At 38.8% G+C, this 27244-nt stretch overlaps 1 protein-coding gene and 1 long non-coding RNA gene across 2 annotated transcripts in view; one reads left to right on the top strand and one right to left on the bottom strand.

The window, feature by feature from the left end:
* Positions 1-142: 142 nt before the first annotated feature.
* On the bottom strand, positions 143-26714 carry LOC136790895 (uncharacterized). Its single transcript, XR_010831747.1, has 4 exons — positions 26454-26714; positions 25537-25620; positions 7417-7507; positions 143-2485 (listed from the first exon to the last, which is right to left on the bottom strand). It is a non-coding gene; the product is annotated as an uncharacterized lncRNA (long non-coding RNA).
* The window catches only part of RASGRP1 (RAS guanyl releasing protein 1), a 45233-nt gene continuing 44698 nt past the window's right edge, over positions 26710-27244 (top strand). The window contains exon 1 of the mRNA XM_048058758.2: positions 26710-27244. Within this exon, the coding sequence (XP_047914715.2) occupies positions 27213-27244 (32 nt within the window). The 5' untranslated portion in view covers positions 26710-27212.

Below are 27244 nucleotides of genomic sequence, written 5' to 3'. Positions count from 1 at the left end.
CCATAGTGCAATCCAGACCACTTAAAATTGGGCAGCAATTTGACTTCTGGCACAGACAGTCTGAATAGCCCCTTAGAAGTGCCCTCCTCAGTCATTGACTGTAGAGCACTAATTTAGTCTTCCAAACTGGGGGCCTAAAATTGAGAGCGGGCATATTTTTGCTTTATTGTGGAAGAGTGGGAATAGTTCTGCTAAAATAAAATCAGTAATGCACAAACGTGAATAAAGAAAGCCCCTTCCCTGCGGATCTTATACAGTGCATTTCAAACATTTTGATAGTCTGTACACTGACTTTATATGAAGTTAGCCATTTCCAGGATAGCTCCAATTATTCTTTATCAAATCAGTTAAACATGTACAGTATTATAATAAACAAGATATTCTTGTGCAAGTATCTTTTCATCAACATCACTACATGCATACTTGGGGTGGAGTGGAAATGCAGTTTTATCTATTTTTGAGATGGAGACAAAGTTTTATACACTGTTACAATTACCAATTCTGTATATATTCAAATAAAGCAACTCATGCATTTTACTATTACAGGACCAGAGCTCTAGTTTATTACTATTCTTTTTTTTTCCCTTCTTTAATTAAAAAAAAAAAAAGATTTTAAAGCCTTATTTTCTAATAAATAACATCCTCTTAACAACAACTTGCAATTTAAATACCTTCTTGTCTTTATTTTTAGCTAACTACCATTGAAATAGTGAGATGAAAAAGATTATCTTTGTTTTGCTGTGTTACTTGCTGAAAATTAAGATATATCAAGTCCTGTCACATACACTTCAGTCAGGTGGGTCCTACCAATTATGCTGTACTTTATACAACGTTGAACAGAAGTCACAAACATTAAAATTTAATGAGGTAAATACAGAGAGATGACAGGGACAGTATAAGGCAGTAAGTCATCACATTTTATTTGTATTTCAGTTTTTCTTTTGAATTATCTAGATACTAACTCAACTGATTTCCTTAAATACAGGTAGGTGTTTACACTGTCCTTGCCTATGTGCCTCTTCAGTAGCATTTCATAATAAATGTTACTTGCTAGAAACTATAAAGCACAGAATAACTGGAAGGAAAACAAATTTCAATACAATCGGGAATCTCATACAAATCTCTTGTCTAGTTGTGTCATTTGATGTATGGGTGTTGTTTCTCTGCACAGAAATTTATTTCTCTTTCATGTTCCCTCAGGGCCAGATTTCAGGACGGGATGGAATTTCCACCCAGCAGCATTTCTCTGAAACCACTGTCAGGTTTTGAATCTCTCCTTTTCTGCTGGTAATGGAATCCCACACTCAGCCAGTCGATACTAATGATTTTACTTGCCTCCAGCACAGCTTATGACTAAGTGAAAAACCCTCTCTTCTACCTCACTACCTCCAACCCTGTTGAACCACAAGTCTAACAAGATAACCAAGTCCTTCTCAGGACTTCTTCTCAGTGGAGCTAATTATGCACAAAGACATAAACACTTCCTTTGAGCAATAATCACATCCATTTGTGTGTTCAGGAGCTGTAACTGCAGCACAAGTGTGTGTATCCAAGCTGGCAGTGAGTTACTCCCAACTTTTTTACAATCTAAGGCCTGGAGGAGTAGAAGACGATAAACTTTTTAAAAATCTGGATAAATTCTAATAATTTTTAATGTTATAGATTGCACAACGCCACCCAGTGTTGTCTGAGTATAAAAGACTACTCTCAGAAATGCATTCATGTCAGGTCATGTCAGAGAAGTTTCCAATATGAGAGTTCATGTTCTGCAAAATTTTAACCAAGAAGAAAGCTCACCATTATTTTTTTTTGTGCGACCCCAGTTCTACCCAAGGGATCATTCTATTGCGGGTGTCATCCCTCACGTCCATGAGCTTGGAAAGTTTTTCAAGAACTTCGTGAAGTATTGCATTGCACCAAAGATTGAGTTGCTCCTACTGACCAGCAAATTGGGCATTATTGCCCTTACCTAATTCATGTAACCATACTTTGGACTTTTTAGTTAGATAGATTAGTAAATATATATTTTCCTGATTTTTTCCAATTGATTTTCCTTGTAATTTCCCAGAAAGTGTTCCTTAAATGTTTAAGCTGTCTAGTTCCACCTATTTGTGTGTGAGAGCACCATGCAGTGAATGACATACACTCTAAATGCCTTCACTACCTGAAAGACTCCTACATCACTGTAAATACTCTGCAAATCCTTTACTTTGCATACTCTCAAGGGATGCAATGCTGCACATCACAGGTGTGTTGATAGATTTTTTACTCCAATTCTAGACATTTCTTCCAAGTCCAAGAGTCAGTTTGGACAGAAATTTCATCAGTTTTGCTCAATATGGCGTGGCCAACACAGTTGAGGCATCTGTTGCCTACATTGCTTGTCCAACTTTGCTCCTTACCTTTTTACCAAGCTGAAGATGAGATGAAGACATGATCGTCCAACAGGACAAGCAATTCTCTCTATCCAATGATGTAGATGAGTCTTGAAAAGAACAAAGCAGTCTTGCATCTTACCAGTAACATGCCACCCCAACCAAAACCATGAAAATGTTGACAAAATTAATAAGATTCTTTTCTTTGTGCAACCACTGTATTGTGCAAAACATCACTTCTAATGCATCCAATGGGGTGCATATGCTTTCTAGAATAACAAGCATTTAAGCTACTACTGTAAATAACTCATTTCTTTGAGTAAAACAGGAGTTGTTATTCCCCTGGCAAATATGCTAAGCACCTTTAAAACAGTAATACAAAACAGACATCAGAACTAGGAAAAATATACTAGAAACTTACTTCTTTATGTTTTTATTTTTACGCTTTTTGTCATTATATGTTGATTCTTATCTACAGACTCAGTTATTCTTAAACATGGCTCATGACAAAATACAAAATTAAACGTGGAAATATCTAGGAATAATTTCAAAAAACAATTAAAAATCAATTACAAATCCATTTTTTCCAGCAGTTAAGTGATAATGTATCTAATAGCATTTAAGAGATTAATGCCCTGATTTGCATCCAGTACTCCTGATTACACGTTTCATGAGCCCAATACTTGTATTTGTTCCTCAATTGCAAAGCAATTAATCATAGCTATATATCAACCTATTTTTAATATATCAAGCACATAGTGTATGAGATTAAGAACTAGGTCAAACACTAACAGACGATATGCTACATAGAAAACATCATATACCTGACTAGGTATTCTTTGTAACTGAATTTTCTAAAGAGCCTACAGAAACTAAGTGCCTAATGGGCCCTTTACTTCATTTTGAAATGAGCCCTGTTGTTTACCCTTCACATTATGCTAAGACTGTTTTAGTTAAGAGGAACTGGCATGTCAAATTCTCCCTTACTATACTAGGATACCGTGTGATTGAATAAACTTGTGCGCTTGCTTCCCTGCTAGAGAAAGCATTTCTAAAATCAAGGATGTATGTCTAGGTTCATAAAGACACTTCGCATTTTAAGCCATTTTAAAATTTTCAGTTCTTAAAAACTTGCCACATAGTTTTCAGAGAGGCCATTTTTACATAAAATAGAGATATAAGGATGGATATAGAAAGATTTAACTAGATTCAATAGAGAAGAATATTGTTTAGCAATAACTTCAAGAAAAAAAAATCAATTAATCCAGTATTAAATGGTTTGAGTTATCAACTGTAAAATGACCTCATTAAAGTGATATGACTAAAAGTGATCATTCTCATATCAACCACTGTTTTGATTTAATAAATATGTTCTCTTATTTACTAAGCCACATGGGGCTTCTAGTATTTTTAATCTAATTCATTAAAATGGTAGACCTGCTCAACTCTTTTTATATATATATTTCAGCTTAAAAAAGATATTACCTATATTGAATATATGAACAATAAGTTGTTTTTTTTTTTTCCAATTAAAAATAATAATTGAATTCAGATAAGTAACAAATGTTCATGCTTTGGTAACTTATACACAACAGCTTTTAACCAAAGCAAAAACACCTCACAGGCAAGTCTCATAAATTTTGAATTTCTACTGCTTTTAAGATATAATCAGTCAGTTTCATTTAATAGCTGAATATTTCTCTTCTCTATATAGCAGTCCCTGACCATTTTGCCATATGTTACAGTTTCCTTTTTAAAAACTCTCTTCTAATGGCCTTTGACATTTCTTTACAGAACTTTTTGTTCTTTTCCTCTCTTCCCATTTTAGTTCCAACACATACTCATGCTGTAAAGGGAAGGTCTACTTAAGATCTCTTCAGAGCCTAAGGATATTTATTCCTGTTTGGGTCAATGCTGAGTAACAGAGCCTCTTTAATCAATCACTGCAAAGCTCAGAAACACTGCTGATTGCATCTGAAACTCTATGCACTTATCTATAGTAATCTCTGAAAATTGCTTCATTATTACTCCTTTGCACTGCTGCTGAAAGGTACATAGTGGAGGTTGCCTATTGAATAAGTAATTAAATATTGAATGCTGTGCAACTTAGGCTCTTACTAAAATGCGTACTTTTTTCTGTGACAAATATATACATTTTTTCTTGTGAGGGTGAAAGTAGATCAAAATAGGAATATTTTGTTCTTGTCTTTGTTTTTGACACCATGTAAGAAAGTAATATTCAGGCCTGTGCACTCTCATGCACCCAGCAAGAGATGCACCCAACTGGTTACAAAGTTCACCCAAGAGCCAAACAGAGGTCCACATCCCTGGTCATTCATTTAAATGCTTGTATATAATATCGGTGCAGAAATCAGAATGCAGATGGTCACCCTAGATAGTAGGACAGAGTGTAAGGCTGATTTTTTAGTTGAAATTTTAAATTACAAGCATTACTTATATGCATAGGTGGCTCCGTTTAAAGTAACCGGTGAATCACGGAGATTACAAAGTAAGGAATTGTTTAGGCATGGACTGAGGAAGAAGGCTGCAGTTTCCCATTAGGCACACATGGCATACCACCTCACAGCAGAAAGGCAATGTAGTTTCTCCCTCCTCCTCTGCTGTGATGTTGTTTCCTTCTCTAAAGAGTGTATCATTTCTTTGTTTATATCGCAAAGGACACATTTGTGAATTAAAAGACAGCAATTAAATTACTACTCTGACATGAGAAGGAGAGCATGAGAAAAAAACCTGAACCCAAAGCAACATTTTTAATAGGAAAAAATGTGCATTAGGTGAACCAATGCCTGGGAACTCTTTCAGTAAGGAATGTGCTTTTGTATTCCATACTCAGTGATGGATGCAGCACAGAACTTTACTCCACAACTAGGTTGTTCAATGACTTAAATACACTTCTCAATTGTAGAATTTCTTTACAAAATGTCTAGTCTTACTCATCAGGTGCTATACAAGCAGAAGGGTAGAGTCTATCTGTTAAAGAAATGTGAATTTTCAATGACACTTGCCTTACTGGATATATTTTCCCTTAATAGGAAGGCTTGTCTGCAGTTTTAGATAGAATGAAAGGAAAAGAACTTTTCATCCCATGGATATACTATTTAATGTACAGATGGAATTCCTACACACAAAAGCCTGGATTGAGAACGGGACTTCAGCTGATACTCAGGATTTTAAAAGCGCATTTAGAATTCATGTTTCACTATCTACTTGCTTTTACTTTAAGTTTTTCCCCATCTTCATACCAGAAACAAGTGCTTTCTAAAGCATAAACCTAGGCTATAACTGAGCTAAAAACTTCTTGTTGTCACAATGTTGACAGCATACAGTATTTACAATTGAGTTAGGTTAGTTAATTAACTCATTTGAAATCACTCTGTCATACGTGCCATTTTTGGACTCAACATAAGACCACAGTCAAGTTAGCAAGCGAGCTGGTGAGCAGTATTTAAATAGACAAAATAAAAAAGATCACAGCACTGATTCATCCTTGAGAAGTCATTCCCAGTTTCTGTAATTAAGGTAACTTGAAGTGCTACACTTACTGCTCACTGTTCAACACCAGGTTGAGCCAAACATGGACATTTATGTCTTATGTGATAGTTATGAGAAGCAAATGCAAAAAGGAATATAATTGTTTGATTATAATTAACCCATCTGCTAAAATTTCCAGTTGCTTTTTATAATTTTTTAACTTCACTTTGAAGGAGCAATAGGAAAAGCAGAATGACTCCCTTGGTGAAACTGTATGGCAGGTGAGCTTGATAGAATGACATAACACTCATTAACATACATTCATTAACATACGTTAATGTTCATAACGTTCCATAACGTTCATTAACATACAAGTTCTAGCTTAAACCCATGACTTCAATAAACATCTGAGAGAAAACACTTCTCAAAGGCACCTGTGCAAGCTGCAGCACCTTAGAGCGTGAGAAAAGTTCAGGTCTGACTGTTCAGGAATTCTGACTAAATAGAAGCTCCTTGCACATGACTGAGAAAGAAAGTTAAAGAAGAAACTGGTAGCTGGTGATAAGATTAATACTCTCTTTTTTGTCAGGTTTTACAAAATCAGTACCTGACAGGCATGAAGATTTCCCAGAAGCACACTTTAAAAATATGTATAATTTCACAGATTTTAATAGCTCTTATATGAGCTATGTCAAAATCAAAGCAGATCATTGAAGGACAGGGTAAAATGGCAGCTTAAACACAATATTCCTGCCTTTTTTTTTTTTTTTAAGTCGGGCGATAAATGCAATGCTTATAGGGTTAACATCTTGTAAGTGATGTTATCCTTGTAAATTTCCACTTTCTCCTGTTTACAAATAGTGTACATCAACTATTTGGGCTGAAATTTTTAATGCCACTGTTTGCCACTGGCTGGATATTTCTGTAAATTTCAGCTGCTTTAATGGAACCATTTCCTAGAGTAAAATTAAAAGAAAATACGTTGTATTGTCTGCGCTTAATGACAATCTCATGGGATCAACCTGTGAACCATACCAGGGGACAAATAATCAGTCATGCCTTGTTAAATTCACCAGGATGATGGTGTGGATTTGCCTGCACTCATTAAAATGTGTTTTGTTTGATATTTTTGCAAAGAATAGTTACTTTTACCATACATTGATTCACAGTTGAATTCTTTTCACCAAGCAGTGGTCACACTTTTCGTGTCCAACACAGACATACACAGAAGTCCTTGTTCTATGATACAGTGGCTTAATGAGCTCTTCAGGTTGCTTACTCCTGCGCTCAGGTGGTAGGGCATGCCCCCCTTCTAGATTAAGCAAGAGCACCACTTCATGAGTCATTCTGTGAACTGGGTGACTTAACTGACTTAGGTTAGAAAGAAAGAAAACATGCACAAATAGGTCAGATCGGTTGAATGACTTGGTTCGCAACACGGCCCCACCACCAGCGGCAGTTACAAAGCAGGGGATGTGAGGTGCAGCGCTAGAGTAGTTGGTGCCCAGGCATGGATGGGAAACATTGAAATGCCTCAGACCGGCCTTACCACTGAGGTGCTGCACAGTGGGATTAGAGCCTGGTGGGGTTCTTCTCTAAACCAAAGCTCAGGGGGATAACAACAGTGACGGGCAGAGCACCTAAAAAAGAATGGTATCAATTCAACCATGTTGTACAGTTAAGTATTTTGCATAAGCTGCATATCAGCACCATTTCAGTTTCAACCATTTTAACAGCCACCTTGAGCTAAAACACTGCTTGGATAAACACCTCTACTTGCTAGGGACAGCTCAGGTGAACAGCAATAGGATCTTTTGCTACAGCTTAAGCTAATGTTATAGAACATAACAGAGAATTTTATATTAATTTGTCTCTTCCATACAGTTCCTCAGTCTAAGTATCAATTGGGACACGTACAAAAAAGGCAGCTGTGGTCTGACTTCAGCAGAGCTGAGTTTCCTCAATTAAATTTGGTGATAAGTAGGATTTGAATATATATTTTTAAATACTTGAAAGATCAGATCGTAGGTATCTCAGATTGGATACCCAACATTACCTCATTTATTTGTCTGGGTTTTACTGTCAGTACTTTGGTATTACATGCATACAACATGAACAGTCTTTCTTTCAATCCTTAATAAAATTAAGTAAGTAATAGCAACAGAAATTGCAAAAAGGAAGCTAATTATTCTGTACTCAGTACAGACTGCAATAAGCTGTAAATAATTCACAGAGCAACATGCTGCAGAAAATAGCAAAGTGTTCATAGGACCGTACAACAATCAGACCTAAATTATGCTATGGGTCACAAAACCTAATTTCCTGCAATTGCAGCCAACCACATACTCTAATCTTTTTCCTAATGCTCAAAATTTGTCTTAGAGCTTATTGGATTGCTTGCCCAGAATATGAGAAGCCACAACCCAGCCATCTCTGGATTTCACTCACCATCTTGCCAGAAAACTTCTAATGTTCAATCTGAATTTATTCATGGCCAGATTGTGTCTGTTCTTGTGCTAATATCTTCCTTTAGAACAGATTTTCATATATTCAGCTAAAGGAACAAAGATTTTGTGATAGATTGGAATATAGCATAGAAATGGAGCACCTCATTCCCTAACATTTCTTAGTGTGTGTTGCACTCTGAATTCATCTCCTTGAGCTTGGATGCCGAGGACTATCATAGATGAGGAATCTGCTGCACATCAAATAGTACAACTGCTTTCTGGCACTACTGTAACCAGTTTCATCTAGTACACTTGTCTTTTCCGCAGCCATATCATACTGGTGACTCATAAATCACTGTGATCAACCACTCACTGCAGTTGTCCCCACCACAGCTGTTTCCAGTCAGTGAGCTAACAACAGAAGCTCTTAGTCCTGCATTGTATTTGCACTTCATACTATTAAATTTTATCCCTTATACATGATTGCAGTCCCTACAGTCATCCATTTCTTCCCAAACCTTGCAGCTTTCTTCTCTATTAACAATAGACATATTTTTTGCTATTAGCAAATTCAATCACCATACACGTTTCTCTATAGACTAAGCTTATTTATGAAATGATAAAACAAAAATTGTTTAAAGACTCAGCCCTGAAGAGCTCCACCAATCATGCTCTGGTAACAGAGCACTTTCCCTTTCAGTGACACTTGTTATCTTCCTTTTAGCTAGTTTCCTCTGTCACATCATAGTGCTTTTACCAATTAGTGAGCGTTGATTATCATGTGCACTGAAGGTACAGCCATCAGGTAGGAAACCTGCAGAATTAACACGTTCTTATTTAGGTAGACTGTCTAATGATGCATGTTCACCTAGAGACTGAGGTAAGGATGTATATAAATTTAGGGAGTACTTCACAGGTTTAGTGTTCCTTTAACATATTATTTCAATACACAATTTAAAATTAAATAGGAGTGTGACAGACAAAGCTCTGGTCTTAAAGTGATTATGTCACAGGATCCATGAGAATAAATTCTGGAGAAGGCTGCACTAATGGAGGATTGATCGGTCCTGCAATTCTTGCTGTTTTCTGAAAGAAAGCATTTCATGCAGGGACAAGCACAGTGCCAAGTGCATAAGCAAGGCTTTAGTTCTAAGACAGAGACATAAAACCACATATTAAAAGCCATATGAAAACATGGGGTAATGCCTTTGTGCTGGTCTTGAAATAAAGATAAAAACCAATTATGGGCAAGCAACAATGTAGACAGAGTGGGCCAATGGGGAAAAAAAGTAAGTCAAGGAAAATTACCCAGTGTGAAACTATTGTATCACACACGTGTCAGAAACAAAAAGTTTAAGGAAATGGAAAAAAAAAGTCATATTTATTAACTAGGGATTATGTACAATACTCAAAATATACTTGAAATATATTTGAATATACTCAAAATGTATTTGAAGGCTTAAAATATCATCCTGTTTTGCATAATTAACTAATGGCAGAAATATGTATTTAATAAAAACCCTACAGATTTGTTCCTTATATAGTTAAAAGTATTTCTAGCAGATACTTTATATGTCAGAGTGATCACATGTCCCCTAGCAACCAGGATGTTACTGAAATTCTACATACAAGTGCATGAGTCATTTTAAGAGGTGTAGTAAGTCTAATCAGGAATGTTTAATGAACGCCAGTAGGCTACAAGCTAGATTTTATAAATGTGCAAAGCTTGGTAAATTAATTTTGTTCATAAATGTACTGATAAGAAAGGATAAATCTCCATGTATTTTTTTTTGAATCAGAGTGATATATTCTATTTTGTTATTTCCCTTATTTATTATCTGAAGCTTTTTATACAGCAAGTTCATTTATCTCTGTTGTAAGGATTTATTCTAAAAATACATTATATCTATCTTATCCTGCCCAGAACCTGAAAAAGACTCCTCTACTCCACATAAAACTGTGTCGGTGCAAATGTCATTTATCTAAGTTACAGAAACTGTCAAGGAAGGCATATGCCTTCCAAAGACACTTTATTTGGTTTTATTGCTGTTTGTTTGTTTAATCTTCTGTTTTTAAATGTCTTCCTTGACACCAGTTTCTTGATGCGTTTGGTCTGATCTTTAATATATAAGGAATTACCCGATCTTGCAAACCAGTGTTCTATAGTTATTGCACAAAATTTGCACAATGTGCTGCTTTACAGTTCATCACAACTCACTAAACAAACAAAAAACCCCAACAAGTGGGATTAGAATTAAGCTTCAAAGTAAAATTTCTTTCCACCTAGGGAATCTAAATAGATCCTGATTTGTGACAGTACTGTTGCATTCTTTACAAGGTTGAATTCCAACTACTTTTGTGTTTTTTTCCTAAGCTGCAGTCTGAGTATAAAAAATCCTATTACAAAGTCTACAAAAACACATTATAGAAATATCTGCTTAAGCAAAAAGTAAAAACTTATTTTTTTTTCTCTTTACATCTTGCTTGAAATACCCAATGTATTATATAAACACAAAGTTCCAGGTTGAAATGAAAGAGCATTGATGCATTGTTCAATGACAGTTCTCACATTCCTAGCACAGACAACGTATTTGCTTTTCCGTACTATTCCAACCTCTATTCATCAGCTTAACTGTACTCATCACTACTGTTTCAGGCTGATTTGCATAGGTGTTGGTATTTTTTAAGTATTCTGCTAATTGATGCCCCGAGTAATAAGCATATCTTGCTGTCAAAGTTTTTTCTTAAAGTTCCTTCTATGGATCTAGAACAAATTCTGATTAGTTATCAAACAGGTAGAAAAATTAATCAGAAGTTTCTGAGTATTGGAAATTCCTAGAATAGTGCATGAAAGTGAAGCAGGCCTTTGTAAATACACTGTGTGTGAAGAAGGAGATCTAAAAGTAGCTGGGGGGAGGAGGTGGCTTTGCCAATACAAAACTTGGTACTGATTTAATACAAACTGAGAGTGGTAGACGTCTAAGCCAACTAAGCTCAAGTTTCACTGACTGTTCCTCAAAATTTGCACACGATTGGGGGGGATCATCGTTATATTAGTTCAAAGCACAGCACATAATTTTCATGCCCAATGAGACCATCCCAGTTACAGTTAAGCCACAGACGGCTTTTTAACAACGTAGGACGCTTATTTATAGCCATTAAACTTAATCCATCATTCAGTACAGACTAACTGTACTGAAAGGAAAGCAAGTAAACAGCATGTCAGGTGGGCAGCGTGAATGAAAACCTGTCACTGTTTCTCAAGCAACTGAACCCAGGGTGTGGTGTAGGCTTACTATCTTATTGCAGAGCCCCTCCCTTGGGCTGTTTACAGTAAGGTGCAGCGCAAGCCAGACTTTTATAACTCCTTTTAACTCACTTAAAAATCTCTACTACAGCTGTCTGCACTTGCACCACCAGCGACATCAAAACTAGACATAATTTCTCAATGTTGTTTTCATTCTCCATTTAGAAAAAGGAGAAGTAGTAAGCAAGAGCATCATTCACTCACAGGATTCTCACATTTTCTAAACAGCTGAAGAAATGGCTGCTTAACAGAAGGATCCTTAAGAAGAGTGGTTAAGAGTAGAAGCAACTACTAACTTGGACTCGTTCTTCATAAGGAACAATTTATTATTTGCTTGTTTGTTTGTTTCCTGCTTTTAAATGATGCCGAAAAAGATTTCCCAGTTTAAAATCGTACACAAAGTCAATGAACAAATTTCCTTTGATCTGCAGGCAGATTTCAAAAATCTAGCTGTGACCAGCTCTCTTCTCTGGTGTACTGGTTACTGAAGTCCTCAGATGTTGTGTCTGTTCTGGTTATTCATATAGCAATCAACTAGAGAGATGCAGCACTGCACATTTGAATTGATTTTCAGTCTCTCATGGGCAGCAGCAGGCTAAGCACCTTAAGGCATGAAGAAAGCGCTTGCTCCTGCCTGACCAAACTTTGTCTAAGCAGGCAAAAGGGGAAATGGGAGAGGAGAATATGTCCAAAATTACACAAGTGACTAATAGCAAACAATGAAATCAACATTAACTGTGTTTAAGTCCAAGAGGCAGTGTGGCTCATGCTGCATTTTACCTGTAGAATTTGCAGGGGAGACCAAACACTAAATCTGTTCACTTATTAGAATCTATTTGGCATGTTGCACAATTTTGACTTCTTTATTTTTGCCTTTTGTTTTCAGTCTTGTTCCCTAAGGAAATGAAACTTCTGCAATCACAGTGGGTGTGTATGGGTACATGCACATGAGTTCAAGTAGTAAATTTTGAACCTGCTGGCAAACTTTATCAAAATTTGACACAGAGTAGTGGTCTCAAACGTAATGTAATTCGTACATAAACTGCGAAAACAGGGAGACAATTGTAAATGCCAGCCCACAGCCTGGGAGCAAATATCATTAGATCCTTGAAAATTTATGTGGTAGAAATAATATTACTTTCATTTAGATATTAACAGAACGATGCACAGATCCCTTCAGCTAGGTTTTCAAGTTTTCCTCTGCATTAAGAAATGTATTAATAAAAAACCCAAGAACAAAACAATCTCATGAAACAATGCAACAGCAGTAACGGGAGCTTAAAGGAAGACAAAAAAAATGACATTATTTGTAATGAAATAATGAACTAGAATAACTGCACATGAATAGATGACGTGGATTTCTCCCTTCAACTTGTGCATATCATGTTTTTAGGAAAAGCCTTCAAGACCATTCAAATTTCTTCTGTGCTTCAGAGGGCGAAACTGTGGTAGGAGAAAGCTCTGGAACACAAAGTGCAAGGCTGACTACCTGTCAGCTCCAGATACTGTATTCAAAGGGGGAAGGAAGGAAGAGAGACGAAATCTGGGGCGAAGCTGTGTTCATGACTCAGAATATTTATGTTAGGGATGTCAGATGTTATAATTAGGCTGGGCTTAGGGATTGTCATTACGAAAATGTCAGTGTAAGCAAGGCCTCATTAAGGCTCAGGGAGGGCAAAGACTCAACTTCTCATGTTAGAATATGAAATTTGAGCATCTGCCTTGTATTGGAACTTGTTTTGCTACCCACAAGCGCTGCTGTTCTCCCTAGCTGGTGAGTCCCCTGCCAACAGGACGTGAAGGAAGCTGGAGAGAGGACACATGTGCTTCATTTGAGTCCTGCTGAGCAGGTCAGAAGTTTTTCTTCTCTTTTTTGAGACAAGGGTTTCAGTAGAATTTAGCTTTCCACCCTCACATATGTGAGCAGCCTTCAAAGCACGTAATTTCCATTGTGTCACACACATTCACTCAGCATATGCATAAAATTGAAGCAGAGAAGCTGAAACTCTAAGATCTTTTTATATGGGCTGGGTTAGGGAATGTATTTATGCTGGTTGCTATAGTAATGAACACAGATGATGATTGCACAATCACTGCAATTACACATTTATAGAGAGTGGTAGATTCAGACAAGAGTAATACAACTGCAATGCAAGGAAGTGATGTAATCAGGGAAAGATGAACACATAGGTCAATAGCATGCTTAAGACATGTTTATTAAATTATGATGAAATATTTGAGAGGAAGGCTGGCTTCTGGTTAAGATTTTTGACATCTAAATTCAGTGTTTTGCTATTCAGCAGCTTTCTTTTTTGACCTTGAGTGTGTGTCTCCCAGTTTAGATCCACCGAAACATGGTGTTGACTAGAAGTTAAGAGCAATAACAAGCAAGTTTAGGTGCTTGGCCGAGGAGCCAGAACTGAGAACCTTAAGTTACTCATTTACAACAGGCTGCATTCTGAGCTGGGAGCAGCTTAGTGTAGGTAAATAACTCCTACTGAGATACCGTATCTTCAATTACTTCATATGAGGTACATACACAGTCTTTGCTGAAAGAAGGCACTTCTTTCACTTGAGGCTTGGAATCTCTCCATGGATAGCTTCTTGAGACTTTCCTTTCAAAGGGCAGAGAAGGCAGCACTTTTCTTAATACATTTGTAATGCATTTAAATTCAATGCCTAACATGCCACAGCACTCTCCTAGGGTATGAGATGCCTTGGTTCAATTCCTTCCACTGTCCATGGAAATTCAAATCTTAGCTCCCACATCTCAGCGGAAAAAATGTCTTAAATGGCAGGCTACAGGATATTTAAAAGGAAAGGGTACTCTCACTCTCTCCTATTCAATAATTAAAGAACCACTGAACCACAGAGACTACAAAAACAACAACCATGAACACGGCCAAGTACCAAAACACTTTATTGGGAAAGGGAGAAATTGAGTTCCATTTCTGTTAATATAGTGCTTGGATCAAGTTTTTCAGGTAACAACATAGCCAGAGGATCAAACAGCCTATGGATTTTGATGAGGCTTAGATGCAACAGCGTTGCTGAGTGCTTACAAACCCATCTCGGAACAGAGCTTTAGATGCTACCAGGGTGAGGAAGCAGCTATGCCAGGGTATTAAGAATTTTAAATTGGATCTAAAGAGTTTGAAATACAAAACACTCTGTGGACTGAGATGTCCATTAGTACAATGATGATGTTGGTAGTTTCCTACCTGCCCCAGGTCCTTTGGGATTACCCACATTAAAGCTGTGAGAAAATCAGAAATTATCATCCCCTAAACAAGTGAGAGAAAGATGCAACTGACATTTATTTAACTAAGTTTAAAAGCTTCAACTTAAAAGACTACTTTATGCACTTTTTGCAAGTATCAACAAATTAAAAGGATTAAGCTTGCAAAAGGCATAGTATTTAATCAGTCAAAAAGTAGCAGAAGGATTTTGTATAGTGGGACTTGTTTGTTGTTTTTCAAAATATAGTCCATAAGCTAATTGTGTTGGAATAATTGTCTTGTTAAACAATTTGTGAGTGCCAAAAAGACATATGAAATAAAAAGAAAATAATAAGGGAAAAGACAGTATTTTCACAACAGATTAAGTGAAATTAAAAATAAAATTAAAACAAACAAACAGAAAACACCATGTTCTGGTAAATGGCAGAAAAATGAAAGACAGAAGGCCCATGTTTGAAATAGGCTAGTTAGATAGCTGGGGTGATCTCCTGAATCTCCTCTTATCCCCAAAATTAACAAAAACACTGAGATGAAATTTCAGGAAACAGGAGGATCAGGTAAATGGTATAAGCAGTTTCGAGGGATACATGCAATGCTTGAAAAAGTGGCTGCATATTAAGTTGAACTGCACAGATATAAATATGGCAGTTAAAGTAAAACATGAAAAGAAAAAAATAAACCAAGTGCTCCTTTCAGTCCCATGTGTTATACCTAAGTATGTTCTGTAATCTGCACAGCTCAAATGGAACAACTTCCTATTTAACCATGTCAAACATATTCATATTGCATCTTTGTATCTCGGCATTATCACCGCAATTATCAGCAGAGCGCAGTGCTGAAAATTTGTATGAAAATGAAATGGTTTAGCACATCTACATACGCATGACTTCCATCGGTCCTGACAATGTTGTAAAGTCACCACGGTACGTGAATGCTTCCCACTGATGGGTCAAACTGAAGCCTTAGTAACCACTGCGTAAATACAGGAGTTCCTCAGACAAATCAGAAAAGCTATTCTGATCTACACCCACATAAAAGAGGAATCAGGTTCTGAATTTCAATCAGCGATTACTCCTACATGGTGCTGATGTCTATTTTTTGCTATCTATCCTGCAAAAAAGCTGAGGGATCTACAGACTAGAAAACTTATTTTGTTTTAGTCTGAACTGTTTTTTCATTGCCACAACCACAGACTGAGACAAAAGCACTTAAACAGCCTTCCTGTCTGTACACAGTTTGCACCTTGTAAAATAGTGATTTGAATATTGGTAGAATCTGACACATCCACTTAAGCACAATTTTCCTTCATTTTTGTCATTTCCCTCTACTGTAGAAAAGAGCATTAAACTTTTTTTTGTCCCCATTTTTAAATAATACTCTAAAACTGATGCAATTAGCACTAAGAATAATAATGTATGGCATGTTCTTAAAAGTGATGCAAAACAATCTACATTAAAAATACCAGTTCAGTTAGTTACTCTGACTTGTTATTTACACAATTTACTGACAATGTTTTTCCCCCCTTCCCCTTTGGTTTTCTGACTTTTTAAAGATAGATACCACTAACTTTAAACTCAATTTTTAAAACATGCCTGTATTTGACAAGGAAATGGCACAAATCATTTTTTTAACCTGTGAGTCACCCTGAACAAGCATTAGCAACCTTTGCCTTCAAAATTCTGAAGTAATGAAATAGGACAGGTAGATGTGAGAAGAGAAAACCCACCTAAGCAACCACTTTTAGACAGTGATAGAATCCCTACCTTTCACTACCAGATTATTTTCAGGTTGTCGTAAGACTTCGTTGTTCATGTTCCTACCACAGGATTTTAAAAACTTTCAAAGGTACTATAGAAAGGCACTATTAACTCTTTTTTTACAAAAGCATTGAAAGGACAAAATAAAAAGTTGCAGACTAGCAATTTCCAAAACCCCTTCCAGCTGAGTCTACAAAAAGCCTTGGATACTTTACCTAACCCTCTTGTAACCTGACTGGCAGAAATCTTAGAACAAGACGTGTGCAGCATATCTTGATAACTGTGCAATTGTACATTGCTTTCTAGGTTGGATGTTCAAAGAGACACCAATAATTAGAGTCTAAGTTCCTGAAGCTAACAATGTACTTGGGCTAGGTCTTCATAAGAACCCCTTATATTGCTCCTAGAAAGTAAGGACTTATTTTAAACCAGTTTAATTTTCTGCATATGACTAAGCCTCTCCCTGCCTATAATTTTAAAATAAGAGTGGGTTTAAATGTGTTTGCTGAACTGGTGCCTAAATACTTTCAAATCATACAACTATTGATATGGTATTGAGTATTGTTTTTGGTATATGTTTGCAATTACATACTGTTCGGTATTGCTTCAGCTACTGTCCCTGATTAAAACTGAAGCCAGCAACTGATAATGTTTCTAATCCAGAAAGCGGCAGCAATGCTTGGCCATATTGCTATTCTTAGCGGTCCTTTAAAACAGGAAACATTACATGTTGCTTTAAAGCAGGGAAGGTGAGGAGAGACAAAACTGAGAGGAGAAGGAAAAGGTCTTAGGAGATCAGAAAAATACTTGCATGATTTTAGGTCTAGGTAGTTGACAATTTGCCTGTATTCATTTTACATCTAGCCACAATAGACCACAAATGGAGGTGGGCCATTATCTCTGAGCTTACTCAAAATTTTCCTTACTGCATTCATCTGCCTGATTCTGTTCCCAACCTAATTTATTGCCAAGTTTCTTTTCAGTCCAGCAAACTGAGGAACAAGTCATACATTCCCTTCATAAGAACATGACAGGCAAATGGAGTCCTGGAAAGATTAATCTTTCCCTTTACGTATACACGTGGCTGGTAAGCTTACCATGTTCAGCCCACAGGTAAGACACTGCCATGGCAGGGGGGTTGGATCTTTAAGGTCCCTTCCAACATGAGCCATTCTATGATTCTTTTCTTTTAAATAACATTCAGCTTACATTAATTCTTGTATTAATAGCAACAGAAGAGAGAAAGCCCTTGGCTGCCACTGCCACTAGCTGCAGCCACCCTGCCTTTGTTCGCAGCCCTGTTGTGCTTCCTACTGATCCTCCAGCACCAGGAGCTCCATGGGTGGCTGGAATGGGTTTGAGGGACACTGTTCCTACTCTCCTGTCCTCTCACCTCCTCTCTTCCCCAGTTGACTCACATACTGAGCACACTGAGAGGAGAGAGATGGGCAAGCAAAACCAGGTTAGAAGGGAAAAGAGCATTTCCCCTAATGCAATACAAAAGGAAAGAAAGTCCCCTGAGAGAGGAGGAGTCTGGACCTTATCTATGTGGTGTATCATGTCCACCTACGTTTTCAGCACTTAATCCAGTGTTCAGTTCAAATCAGCACCACCTTGTACTTCAGGGTGAAATCCCCTTGGAAAACTTTTCTGCCCTGCAGATGAGATCAGTCAGAAAAGGCAGCAAAGAGAAATACCACTCCCTACACACCCACATCCTGTGAAACCCCTGTGATTACTCCTTATTTCTCCTCATCTTTCACTCTTGTTTCTTCACACAATCCCTACCTCTTACTTTTGTCACTGCTAATAAAGAAGGCAAAATCATTAAGACTGGCCTGCAAGCCTGCAGCAGCAAAATTAAATTTTGCACTGTTTGCAAATTTTGAAGCAGCTCTCTCTGATGGAAATCATGTATCTACATTTCTTTCCAGCTCAAAGGATCACTGTAATTTTAGTTGCTATTTGCTAAACAGATTTTTAAAGTAAATACTACATTAAACTATAAATATATTAAAATAAAAATACGCTTCACAAAGCCTGATTTTCATCCTGTCAAACTTTCGAAGATACTGTCAGATCCACAACAATTTATCTGTGAAACCACTTTAAAAAGGTTAAAACAATACACTTGTATATTTCTAGTGAATGGTGTCTTGCCTCTTGCTGCTGACCAAGAAATATCCTGTAAAGGAAGTAGCTAATCACTGTCTCCTTGGAAAATGTTTACAAAGGAACATTGGGGATGATGTTATCTGCGTCCTGTTTAAGCAGCTGTTTTGTTCTCTTAAAGCAGATGGTAAACGAAGAAGAGGCATTCTCGGTAGCACTGTTACGCTTTTCCTTTCTGTACCTTGAGTCTCGCTGTTTCTGGACATTATTTGGTTCAAGGTTTTTCACTTTTTCTTCCCATATTTTACTTGCATGCATTTCAAGAAAAAAGATGTTGCAGTATTTTTAGTGTTTTGTTTGTTTTTTTTTTTTGGGGGGGTGGCATTTTTTTCCAGTTCTTACCAAAATCAATTCAGAAATCGTATGCACACATAAGCATCCTGGTGACCTGAATCAAAACTGATAAAATATGTTACTTCTGAAAGACAATAAAGGTAAGCGCTATGGACTGCTGTAAGACATAAAGTAGAAGTTATGACGACACTGCTCTTGGACTCACTTACAGTAAATACAAGCTTCGTATTTCCTTGATGCCAGAATTAAACCTACTTTTGGTTTTGGTGATGCAGAACAGACTGCAGTTAGCAATATCATTACCTCTCACTCTATATTGCAATATCATCATATCTCAAAGACAACCCCACTTTGTGCTACTTCTGAAACAGCTGGGCGTTGATGCAAGGTAGTCAAATCTTCTAGGCAGATGACCAGTGCTGACTGTATTTCAGCACTCTTCTAAATAGGAAAACAAAATCTTTACTCAATAGAAAGGCCAAGATATTACTTGTAGGACTGAGCCTCAAACAAAAATCAAAGTGTGCTCCTACTCAGAATGCCACCAGCTAATTGCATTTTCTAACTTACTAGACTTGATGTCTTCCTACATTATCAACACATATGTTCATTGCTCTCCTTGATGTCTTCCTATATTATCAACACATATGTTCATTGCTCTCCTTGCTGGAACAAGTCATTTTACTCCATTATCTGAAGTCTTCCAAATTAAAACCAAAAACACCTAAGTTTCAATCGTTTAGTTATATATAGCTGAAAGTGCAAGACTTGTCCACCAGCTACTTGCAAATTATCTGCACGAACAACTAATGATAAATCACATTTATCTCAGCCATCAGACCATGTTTTTACTTGTACAGTCCTCCTTCCTTAATGGTCACATGTCATCCAACTTCTGGAGCCAAAGCCGTTGAAAATAAGGAAGCATACTGATGAGAGTTATTTGCCCTTATTACATATCCACACTATGATCCGAATGAAGCAGAGGTGCTAGGATGGAAATTGTACCTTGCTTTATAGTTAAAGGCAACAGACATCCATACACGCAATGACACAAATCAATCTCTCTCCTCATGTTGGATTAAACAGTTCTCCAATGGGCATCTCTACGTGGTAACACTGTCATAACCACAATGGCTTTCAGACATAAGCAAGACAAGGTCTGTAGGTAGGGATAATGCCTTTTATTAGGCCAAGTAGTATAATAAAGGATAAAGTAGACAGATTTCCAGATATTGCTATTTCTTAGCTTTAATAAAGCTTTCAACACTGTTTCCCACAATATTGTTGTATTCAATTTGGGACACTGAGGTCTGGATGGGTGGACAACTAGATGGGTAAAAAGCCATTTGAATGGTTAGGCTCAGAGGGTACAGGTTGTACGCTAACAAGTCTGGCAGTGAGTAGCACAGTGGTCTATCCTGGGACCTGCCCTTTTTAACACTGTCCTCAACAGTCCAAGAGTGCACTCACTCTTGTCAAACTTGCAAGCAGCATCAAACCAGGAGGACAAGCCAGTGTGCTTGAGGGCAGGACTGCCACCCAGAGAGACCTAGACAGAGTAGAGGAATGCACTGACAAGAACTTTTACAAAACTCATCAAGGACAAAGGCAGAATCCTGCACCTCAAGGTGTCCAAGAGGACTCACACCAAACATGTAATTACCAATTATCAATGTAATTACAGATTGACAATGCTTCTGAGAAGCTTATTGAGAAGGAACCAGTCTCTTCACACCAGTGCATGGCAGGAGTATGAGACAAACTGAACCAAGAGTAGATCTAATTTGGTGTAAGGAAAAATCTTTTTTTTAAAAAAAAAAAAAACAAAACATTAGAATAGTCAAACATTGCAACACATTATCCACAGAGACTGTGCAGTGTTCAGATTTCCAGGCTTTCAAGACTCAACTGAATAAAGCCCTTCACAACCAAGTCTGGTGCCACAGCTGATCATGCGTTGGGCAGGAGATTGGAATACAGACTACCTGAGTTCCCTTCCAAACTCTTTCATTTCATGATTCTGTGATTCTCTGCGGAAACTCTCTTCAAGTCTACCCCAAACCTTGCCTTCCTCCAGCTGTGCTAGTTGGTCTGATAGAAAATGCTGCCTTTACCTACAAACTGTCTTGCCTATAATTTCCAAGACTCAAAACCACAGACGTTCCATCATGTGGCATGCTCACACCCACATGGATCATTACTAGGACTGGAATCATTCAATCCATCCCACGGACCTGTGGCACCTGAACTGACAAAATGACTCACGGTAGCTGTAATGATCAGCCTGAGTGTTCACTGAGGGTGGTGGGGAATTCATGGCTGGCTAATACCTATGAAATGCTCTGACAGAATCCCAAGCCAGCAAGATCCCAGTACTCCATGTTCTGTTCTATGTTCTGCAAAGAGGTGTTTGCTAGTAGTTTGAGATCCATCTGACAATTCTCCTAAGCTTCTTTTGATTTTACATGAATTTCTGTCTTGTCTCTTTTCCATCTTGTTTAATGTCATTTACTTTAAATGCCAAACCCCAAGAGATCTTTTAAAACTGTGTTATATTTGCCTTAAAGAAGCCTTTTGTATGCCATAGTCCTGTTAACAGGAATCACTTACCCTTTCCTGATCACAGAATGGCCGAGGTTGGAAGGGACCTCTGGAGATCATCTAGTCCAGCCCCCTGCCAAGCAGGATCACCTAAAACACATTGCACAGGATAGCATCCAGGTGTGTTTTGAATATCTCCAGAGAAGGAGACTCCACAACCTCTCTGGGCAACCTGTTCCAGTGTTCTGTCACCTTGTCACCTTCACAGTAAAGAAGTGCTCCCTCATACTCAGCCAGAATTTCCCATGCTTCAGTTTGTGCCCATGGCCTCTCGTCCTGTTGCTGGGCAGAACTGAAAAGAGACTGGCTCCATCCTCTCGACACCCCCCCCTCAGATATTTATACACATCGATGAGGTCTCCCCTCAGTTTTCTCTTTTCCAGGCTAAACAAGCCCAGCTCTCTCAGCCTGTCCTCGTACGACAGGTGCTCCAGTCCTCTAAGCATGACGCTCACAGGCAGGTGGTTCGTTAGTTACTTGGATATGGATAGTGGCTGCATATGCTGAGAGAACAGGACAGAAAAGGTTGCCATCGTTCTAGTGTTTTTTGTTTGTTTTGTTTTGTTTTCACCCCAGTAGATCTAATTTCTAGAAAACAATGTAATCCAGAGCATAGGTTTTGTTTTGGGGTAACTCTGAGAAAACATCAGCCACAAGAAATTACTGAAATCATTAGTAGGTTTTGTTTTGGAGTAACTCTGAAAAAACATCAGCCATAAGAAATTACTGAAATCATCAGTTCTTATCAAAGAAATCTGCTGAATCTTCAGGAGTTATACAATGTATATAGTAATCAGACACAAATTTAAGAGTAATGAAACTAAGCCAGTGCTCCTTTATTTGCCCTTTGAAGGAACGCAGAATTTACTTGAAGAAGCATTTTAAAAACAGTTTGGTTCTGGTTTTCAAATTGTTTCAGAAAGCCTACATGCTTTCTGAATATATTCCTATTTGCTGATCTGGGATACTAAATCATTCAAAGACATTTTAAAGCGCCTTATCATACAGAAATCTGCAGCAGTATGGGATTTTACTATGTAATAGTGAAATGATGTAGACATAACTCAGCCATAGAACAGAATATTTGTTTGATGTTTCTTATGAGCAATGTGTGTTTGCAAGCCTAAAAAAAAAAAAAAAATCAAGTCCAATTTAAGTAAGACTGGGCTCTATTAAACTGCTGTAGTCAGTTGCTTATGCTATTACCCCACAGGTATTTTCACGAAAAGCAAGCCTCACATTAGATAATTACTTTTACTATCTTTAAAAAAGCACAAGAGACTTCCTTGAAAACATGAAGGATTCAGAAGATTTTACACACAAACTATCTTATGTGAGAGAGATACCACAGACCTAAACATAGTGTCTACTCAGGCATGGTAATTCCTAGCTTTTTCCTATGCACTGTGATCATTTTAAATGCCTGTTGCACATACACATTCTGGCATTCAGCTTTGCCTCAGATGAGTGAAGTACCATACCGGACCTTAAGCATGAATAATACAGAATCTTTATTTTAAAACCTGCTGCTATAACAGAAAAAATGAATTTCCAGTAACAGAATGCTAGGGGACTAGTTTATCATTCACGCTAATATCAAAGACTTTCATCTTTTTCAGCATTTGTTCACCTAGAAGATACAAGAATATTTTCTGTATGAGAACTTCAATAAAACATACACCATTAAGCATGGGATGGGCGTACAACACTGCTTTATACAATTTTACACATTTTTCACTGACCTTCCTCCCTCTTATGCTCAAAGGTACACAGATAAAGGAAAATCATTTGTATTTAGTTTGTCATACATCTTCAATGCTAAAAGCACTACTACCTGTATATTTTCAAGCTCTCCAAAGACACATGAACAATCAGTTCATTTGTATTGACTTTCTTTGAGTTAAATCCTCACAGTGGATGCTTTCCTCAAGGCTGACTACTGGATGTTGAAGGGTTTGACAGAAGCAGCCTTTACAGCAGAAACCTCAGTATAGATTGGATATACAGACCTATTAGTAGCACAGCTACTGATTTTTTAAGATATCTTACGTACCATGTATACAAATCTAGGGTCCTTAAGCACAGGCAGCAACTACTGGGTGCTTAGTTCCTTCTGTTCTCGCAGAAAACGTGGGGGCTTCACAGGTACCTTACTGACAACCCAAAGCACTCAAATAAGATTAGTCCAGTCTTTTTCAACCTGACTTAAAAATCAACTTAAAAAAATAAAAAACAATTTATATTCCTCTTAATTTGCTATCTACTCTCTGAATTCTACAGTTTCATATTTTCAGGTCCCATTCCACAATCACGAGTAGGAGTTTTATTGCCTCCTCCTTATAAAAGCTATAGCTGTCCAAAACGTTGCCCCAGAACAAGCACCACCAAAGGAAGATACTGCTATTGCGATGCATGTGCTAAAGACACAAAAACTAACCCTGCTACAGGTCACATTGCTTCAGAAAGTGGACATTCCATCTCCGGCCCCTTTAGCAAAGCTGCACCAGGAGAAAAATAGCCAAGGGAATTACTATTGTCTAATAACCTCAACAGGGTTATTGGATGAAAACACTGCAACTTTTATAAAAAGAGAAATACCAAAGTCTAGATAATCCTGATGAAAAGTTATGACCCAGGCTTGGAACAAGACACTGGAAATACTCTATTAGCTACAACTGAAGTCAGCGTTCATGCTAAGGCAAACTGTTCTAACAGCTATAACTTTAAGTTATAATAGGGAAGCACATTCAGATGGTGTCTTCATTACAGCTGCTATTTGTATCAGCTTATCACACAGGATAGCCACACCTTTGGCATATCACAACTCAGATAAAAGAAGGTTTTTTTGTTTTTCTCCTTTTTTTTTTCTTTTTTCTTTTTTCACATGCAATTGGTAGCAGGCCATAACTGAAGAGAACTAGTGATTCTGATTACTACTTGTTTGCATAACATATGTTAATCCAGCAGTAGCTCTTCGTAGCTTCCATGTGCTGTCCTTCTTTCCAATTGTATTAGCAATCTTTTCTCCTTCTCTGGAATTGTTTTCCACACTAGATTGTCTAGCTTGCCTTCCTGATGTTGTCTCCTAACCCCACCACTCAACAGGGTCCTCTGTCAGTTCAGGGAACCACCTCATTCATTATCCCACGAGAACACCTAAGCCTTTCCACTCATGCTGTGATTTCACAATGATCTAAGTAAAACAGATCTAAGTGAATGCTATTGGAAAAACGTGTGGTCTTGCTCTTTTACCATTAATTGGTTGTGGCAGCACTTGAGCTAATATGAGTGGGTGGGGAAATGAAAGAATTGATATGGCAGAACATGCATCGTTTTTAGTTGGGGTGGGTTTTTTTCCTTGATTAATTTTTGCATGCAACTCATTGTGTGCTTGCAGAGCTCTACTAGTTGGCCCATTCCTAAAAGCGGGAATGTGGACCCAGGAAAGAGGGGAAATTAAATGAGCTTAAAGTCAATATGAAAGAATAGCTTCAGAAAATTATTTTTACTCCGCTTTGAGGGCAAGCTAGGTTTGTGAACTCACACTAACTTGAAGGGGAAAAGGTGTATCTTTAAGTACAGCAGAACTTCAAAGATCTGACTTACTCTGAGGCAGAAAGTAGTTCACTCAGTTCCAATGGTAAAATTTAATATGTGAGTTTTAATTGCTGCAAGATATTCCAGAGATCGGAACACAACAGTATAAAATTTCTGAATCAGAAGTGTTCCCAGGAGCAATATGGCCCATCCTAAACATAATAGTCTTCTTGCAACTCTGTTAGCATGGCTCCGTAAGTTTTATTGTAAAGCAATCATCTATTGATAGAAACTCTCAGAAAAGAGAATTACCTTCCCCTTCCACAGAGCAGGTCTCTGATCTTCTGAGGACACACAACAGGTGTGAATGTACTTTACAGCAGGAAACCGTTTCACCTGGAAAACATTACATTGATGGGTCAGTATGTCAGGCTGTTACACAGGTGTGTAAGTTACAATTGTATTTTTGTACGAGATTGTGTAAGATTTGCTGATGGTTACCTTCTGACAACAAAGCTGGACAGTGTTCTTTCTCTCAACCCCCAATTAATGTGTGTGTGTATACACATGCACACAAACTTCTCAAGAAAACTACAGTTAAAGAAAAAGCAAAGATAGGTGGGATGGGCTCGTCTGAAGTAGAATTAGGCCAGGATATTGGCTTAACGACATAGATGCTACAGAGAATATCACAGATGACATGACTAGTGGTCTTGGATATATATTAATGCATTTGTGTTTCATAAGCCACAGTGATCTTCAAGCTGGGAATGAGCTCAGTATCACTCAGCAGAATGGCACCTGCTCAATCACTAATGTGATTTCCAGTTGCATGCAGGGCTTTGCCTTTCACCTGCAGGTCTTGTGCACAGCCAGGCAGGTTTGTACAACTCACGGTGATAGTGGCAGTTCACCTGAGGAAATGCCCAAGAGCGGCATCCTTTGTGGATTTGATCATCTTGGAGACCTAAAGAGGAATGTGCCCTGGTTGCTGGTAGCAAATTATTCAGAATATCCGAAGCTTACTGGTTAAAGAAACAGTTTAAAAACTCTGTGGATCTCAGTGTGAGGTACAACGGCATATGATGCCCAAGTAGCCTTCTGTAACATAAACTGAGCTCTCAAAGTGATGGAGCCTAAGCGACCTGTGACTTTTGTACGGCTCAGATGGTCGTACTTCTCAACGCAAGCCCATTTAGTCAAACTGCGCTGCGTGCAACGAGCCTGACCTTTCAGATTTCCTGCCCGGCCGTTTCTTCTCAGAAGCGAAGGAGTTTCTTTCTCTTTTCTATCAGTGGCCAGAACGGGACAGTCAGCAGTGCGGGCGCCTGGCGGACATCACATCTCACCCGGCGGGGCGGCGTGAGGTGGCAGCCAACAGGGGCTGCACAAAGGCACCTCAGCCTCCACTTCCAGCCGCCGGCACCGCGGGGAGAGCCGCGCCGCGGTCCCGCGGAGCCTGGCCCCGCTCCCCGCGGCTGCTCGCCCGGGCTTAACGCGTCCTGCGCCTCTCCCTCGGGGCTGAGGGTTTGGTCCCCCGGGGCCCTCCCCAGGGGCTGCGGCGGCCCCCGGCCCCCACGCGGGACGTCCCGCGGGCGGGGCGCAGGCGCGCAGGGCCGCGGCGGTTGCCTGGAGGCACGCGTGGGCCCCGCCAGGGCCGGCCCCTGGGGGCTGACCCCAAGGCAGCGTCGCGGCCGCCTCGGAGCCGGGCAGGAGCCGGCGCTTCAGTACCTGGTAAACGCGGCGGCTTCAGAGAAGAGCAGCCCGGCGGCTCGGGACTTCCTTCTGCCGATAAGATCTTCGCCTTCGCTCGTCACGGGCGGCGGCTGCCCCGCTCGCTCGGCTGCGGGCTCCTGAGGCGAGGCGAGGCGAGGCAAGGCAGGAGCGGGCGATGCGCGGGGCCGCCCCGCTGCCCCGACCCCCTCCGCCCCGCGCAGCCCCGCGCCCCGCGGCGCCGGCCGGGCGGCGGAGCCGAGGCTAGCGGCGACATGGGGACCCTGGGCAAGCGGAGGGAGAACCG

This window comes from Anser cygnoides, chromosome 5 (assembly GCF_040182565.1).
Source record: "Anser cygnoides isolate HZ-2024a breed goose chromosome 5, Taihu_goose_T2T_genome, whole genome shotgun sequence".
Classification (NCBI taxonomy): domain Eukaryota; kingdom Metazoa; phylum Chordata; class Aves; order Anseriformes; family Anatidae; genus Anser; species Anser cygnoides.
Note: the sequence above shows the minus strand (reverse complement) of the source record. Positions and strands in the feature narration are given on the sequence as shown.